Source organism: Platalea leucorodia (genome assembly GCF_965183815.1).
Source record: "Platalea leucorodia genome assembly, chromosome: 30".
NCBI classification, from domain to species: domain Eukaryota; kingdom Metazoa; phylum Chordata; class Aves; order Pelecaniformes; family Threskiornithidae; genus Platalea; species Platalea leucorodia.
In genome coordinates, this window is record NC_138852.1 from 160,658 (window position 1) to 166,180 (window position 5,523).

At 54.8% G+C, this 5,523-nt stretch overlaps 1 protein-coding gene across 1 annotated transcript; it reads right to left on the reverse strand.

Annotated features, from left to right (window-relative positions):
* Positions 1–1,171: 1,171 nt before the first annotated feature.
* On the reverse strand, positions 1,172–2,125 carry LOC309601264 (olfactory receptor 14C36-like; the record flags this gene model as incomplete). Its single annotated transcript, XM_082334228.1, has 1 exon — positions 1,172–2,125. One exon carries the CDS (start codon positions 2,123–2,125, stop codon positions 1,172–1,174), a length of 954 nt encoding a protein of 317 aa, XP_082190354.1.
* Between the last annotated feature and the right edge of the window lie 3,398 nt (positions 2,126–5,523).

The following is a 5,523-nucleotide window of genomic DNA, read 5'->3' on the forward strand; positions in this document are numbered from 1 at the left end:
CATCCCATTCCCAGGGACTGAGGTGATGTTGTCTGCCTATTCCAAGGACCCCAGAACCTCTCTGATGGCTCTGGCACCTTTGAGGGCACAATCCAGAAAGGGTAACAAGACCAGACAGGAGCATTTGCAATGAGCCTGTCCGAGGCGGGGGAGATGAATCTCCCTGGGCCAGTGGGGTTTGTTCCTGGAGTCACACACAGAAATGGCAGCGCCCTGTGAGGTGCCCATATCTGAGCTGGCCTCATGCACTCCTCCTACACACAGGGGTGTTCAGAGGCACGAGTCCTTCCCTTGCACATGCGGAGGCAGGGCACTGCAGCAGGAATAATGGCTTTCTGGCCTCCTGTTGCCACTGCCAGGGGCTGGGAGACACCTCAGCCCTGCGCTGTATCGCCCTGCTCTGCACTCACCTGAGATGCCCCTCGTCATGAGGAATGGACACAGGGACCTCGGTTCACAGAAGCACATCCCAGTGCTGCATTCAGGTGCTTTCCCAGGGGACATTACTCTCAAAGTGAAGTGACCTGGAGGCACTGTCTGTCCCACAGGCCTTCACGGCACCTCTAGGAACAGCTGATGGCATTTGGGCTCCCTCAGGTTCATCTCCCCACACACACACGGTGTGCATGCTTCAGTCTCCTCTGTGCAATGCAAACATGGAAGTCTGACCTACTCCTTTGGTGTCCTTCCATGGAGGGATAAAAGAACCTCTCCGAGCTGGAGTGAGAGGCCAGTGCTGGGAATGGTGGTTGCAAGGGGCTGGTCTGTGGCCATTGCCCTGGGGCACCTTGCCCAGGGTGTCAGGCAAACACGGGCACAGACCAGACCCTGCTCTGCTGGTCCTTCCAGTCTGTCCCTGGAGGCCTGGCTGTGCGAGGGACACTGCTGTGTGCCCCAGCCCTGCACACTCACACGCTTCACTTGTTCACTGGTGTTTGCCTCACCAGGGCACTCTCTTGAGCTTGTTCTTGAGAGAATCTTTGGAAGAAGACCTAAGCCTCCATGCACTGCCCTGAGGACATCACCTTTCTTTTTCGAAATGCTGTTCTGGAGGCCAGCTCTGTCACAGAACTGCCCATTGCCTGTCCCTGCCTGCGGTCACAGGACTACCAGAACAATAACAAAAAATACAGAAGACAGGCTGTGCCTGCAGTGAGTTACGTTATAACAGCTATGAAGACAATGGGCAGTTTATTGCTCCAGAAACACATCCGGTTATCAGTTTCCACACTGCACCCTTGAGCTGCTGGTTCCTCATGCTGTAGATAAGGGGGTTCACTGCTGGAGGCACCACCGAGTACAACACTGCCACCACCAGATCCAGGGGTGGGGAGGAGATGGAGGGGGGCTTCAGGTAGGTAAACATGACAGTACTGAGAAAGAGGGAGACCACGGCCAGGTGAGGGAGGCACGTGGAAAAGGCTTTGTGGCGTCCCTGCTGTGAGGGGATCCTCAGCACGGCCCTGAAGATCTGCACATAAGACAGCACAATGAAAACAAAACACCCAAAGCCCACAAAGACACTAATCACAAGAAGCCCAGCCTCCCTGAGGGAGGCATCTGAGCAGGAGAGCTTGAGGATGTGGGGGATTTCACAGAAGAACTGGTCCAGGACATTGCCCTGGCAGAGGGGGAGGGAAAATGTATTGGCCGTGTGCAGTGCAGCATAGAAGAAACAACTGCCCCAGGCAGCTGCTGCCATGTGGACCCAAGCTCTGCTGCCCAGGAGGGTCCCATAGTGCAGGGGTTTGCAGATGGCAACGTAGCGGTCGTAGGCCATGATGGTGAGAAGACAGTACTCTGCTGAAATGAAAAAGACAAACAGAAAGATTTGGGCAGCACAACCCAAGAAGGAGATGACCCTGGTGTCCCAGAGAGAACTGGCCATGGATTTGGGAACAGTGGTGGAGATGGAGCCCAGGTCAAGAACAGAAAGGTTGAGGAGGAAGAAGTACATGGGGGTGTGGAGGCGGTGGTTGCAGGCTACAACAGTGATGATGAGGACATTGCCCAGGAGGGCAGCCAGGTAGATGGCCAGGAAGAGCCAGAAGTGCAAGAGCTGCAGCTCCCGCATGTCTGCAAATGCCAGGAGGAGGAACTGGGTGATGGAGCTGCTGTTGGACATCTGCTGCTTCTGGGCATGGGGCACTGTCATAAGAGAAAAGAGAGTGAGAAGTTAGGGGAGATGTGTCTGAGCGAAATCAAAGCCATTTCCAATAGACCGTGCCCCTGCCACACACAGACACCCATTTGTTTTTCTAGGAGAGCTTCCTTCAGCTCTGTGGCTGGAGCTCAGGTTCGTGCTATCCGAGTGTGCAATGAAGAGCAGAGCCTCTGCCCATGGGCTCTTGATAAGCCAGCGCTACTCTGCAGAAGCGGGGAGGGGCAGGCACCAGTGCTGGTGTTCAACTTTGTCAGGTGAAAACAACGCAGAAGGGCCTGTCAGCATTGCCCACAGACCCACAGGTGAGATGAAAGCTGGGACACTTGTTCCCATGGACACAAATGCATGAAAGAACCCACAAAATCAGTGTGTGACTCTGCAGCTGAAACTCCACCTCCCCAGAGAGCCTGGCAGCAAGAACAAGATAACAATAGCAATAACACAGACCAGTGGAGGAACAAGGGAAAACACAGTGAGGGTGTGGCTGAGAGAGGCCAGGGCAGAGGCACTGGGGCACTCAGACAGCGTTCCCCTTCCCCAGCTGTGCACGCCACCTCCCAGACACCACCATTGCCGGGCAGCTGCTCTCAGCCCCTGTGCTCTGCAGAGGGAACTGGGCCCGTGGCTGCAGAGCTGCACCAGGGCTCTGCTGGAGCTCTGGCTGCAAAGCAGGTTCAGGTGCTGCCTGAGCAGCCCTGACCCATGCAGCACCCTCTCAACAGCAAAAGGACCCTGCCTTGCTGGGGGTCACTCTATCCACCCACAGCTTCTCCCTGCAGAACCATGAGGAGCTCCCCGGGCAGGCTGAGTGCTGACCCTGGCAGGTGGCAGAGTCCCTGACCCATCACACAGCCCCCTGGGGTGCAGGGACCCTGCTCGGAAGGACAGCCCTGGGCACCCCTGGCTGCACACCCACCTTCACACCCTGCAGCCATCCCTGGGAGAAGGCACCCATCATGCTCTGTCCCTCTGACGGTGCAGCAGGGAGTCCCTGCTCTGGAGCATGTCCTCCTCCTCTGCACTAGAGAAACTGTGAGAAGCCTCCTGAAAGATCCCATAGGCTGTGGGACGTGCTACATTTTGGATTTTCCTCCATGAGTAAAAGCTACATTGCCCTGCAGCAAGAGACTTACCGTGTAGAGGGCTGTGAAGATTTCTCCTGCAGTCAGCTCTCAGATCAAAGCCTTCCCACCCCAGGCTGCCTTTAACCTCTCTCTGCCTCACTCCTCTCCCCTCACTGCCTGCAGGCAGTGCCCTCAGCCCTGCTGCGCTTTGCAGAGGAGCTGCCCCTGGGCAGAGCTGTCTCTCTGCAGTGCTGCCCACTTGCCAGCTGCTCCCTCCATGCCAGGAGCCCAGCCCAGCTCAGCAGCAGAGGCCCAGCCCAAGGCACCACTTTCTCTGCCCCTCTGGGCTCCCTCCAGGTGTCCCTGGGGCTCCAGGGGAACCTGCTGGGAAACAGGCTGAAGGCATCTCTGATGTTCCCTCCCTCAACTTCTCCCCTGCAGTGTAATTATTCCTATTAGAAAAATAATTGGGCATGAGAATTACTTTTTCTGTCCCATCCTTAGACAGGACACCCAGGAAGGTGACAGGGAAGGATCTAATTTCTCCAAGCTGGGAGGATGTGTTCTGTTGAGTGAATCTAGGCATTTCATCCTGGGTCCTTAGACCTGGGGCTAGAAAGACATGCAGCTCTCTTTTGCCCATGCCACATCTCTGCTTTTGCACACACGGGGTCTTGGACACTTGGTACCAGGGTTTCTTATGGCAAATACGAGCTTGCCTGATTCCGCAGTAGTGTTGCTTCAGCCCAAATGTGTGCCAGTGCCCTCAGCCAGGGGCACAGACAGGATGAGTGGGAGCCGTTAATGTCAGAGACAGAGCTGTGATACTGATGGAATAAACTGCCAAGGTGTGGTGGCAGAGCTCAGGACAGCTGCTTTTCAAGGACAGCATCCTCCAAGCTCAGCAAGGGTCCAGATCAAAACTCAGTCTAAACCTGAAAGTCAGTTGAAGGGCACCATAAGGAGTGTTTACTGCTTCAGGAACAGTTAAAGAAGAAACAAAGATCCTGTGCGGCCAGTGCTGAATTTAATAAGAGCAGGTGTAGATAGATCTGAGATTCTCTGTGTCCTCTTTGCCTCAGACTTCCCCAGCAAGGTCTCCCAGGCCTTTGTGCCTTGAGGTAGAACTCTGGAGCAGACCAGGCAGCAGTGGATGGGGGCCAAATCAGGGGTCCCTTGAACAAACCATCTTTTACCAGTCTATGGGACAGGAGGGGCAGCATCGCAGGGAGCTGAGTGAGCAGGCCAATGGCACAGCAACGCCACTCTCCAGCATCTTTGATAGGTCACAGCGACTCTGGGAACTCCCTGATCACTGGCAGCACCTGAACAATGCATACAACTTTCCAGAATGCCTAAATGATGAGCAAGGGAATGAACGGGTGTGCCCCAGCACATGTCCACTCAGATCCCATTTCTGGGTGTCTGAAAGAGAAGGCGACTGGATTTACCCAGGGGAGCTTGTTCCTGGCCATCCTCTTTGCTTTCTGTGATGAAAGGACAGAATTGCTGGATGCGGGGAGAGCAAGATGGTCTTTTACCTGGACGTCATCAAGGCTTTCAGCATCATCCCTCCAGAAATTTCTCGTGTCCAAGTTAGGACAGTATGGGCTGCCTGGGTGGATAAGTCGTTGAGTAAAAAACCAGCTGGAGAGTAGCTGGGCTTGGAGGAGCGTGGTACATGCGTGGTGCTCTGCCTGGAGGCATCTAGCTAGTAGGGTCCTGCAGGGGTCTAGCTTGCAACCTGCCCTGTTTCACATCTTTTGAGTAGACCTGGAGGATTGGAGAGAGGACTTTTTCATAACATTTGTAGAAGACATCCCAGTGAGGAGAGCAGGGCAGGGCTGGAGGGCAGGGCTGCCATCCCAAAGGACATAGAAACCTCATGGTATCCAGTAAAGATTCCACCAAAGTCCTGCTCCTGAAGTAGATGTAGGCTCTGAAATATCCTAGGACAGGGACTGGCTACACGGGTAGCAGCTCCACAAGAAAGGGTCTGCTGATCTTTGGGTTCCATTAGGCAAAAGATGAGCCATCAGCAAAGATGGCCAACACCATCCTGGGCTGTGTGAGCAGGAGCACAGCCAGGGCAAGTGATTCTCTCCCTCTGCTCAGCACTTGTAACACCACATCCAGAATACTTGCTCTGGTTTTAGTTCCCCGCAATTCCAGAGAGACATTGGCAAGCTGTAGGATCCACAAATTTCAGTGGAGGGCCACAGAGATGGCCAAGGTTGGAGCGCAGGTCCTGTTAGGAGAGGCTGAGGGAGCTGGGCTTGTTCACTCTGGAGAATG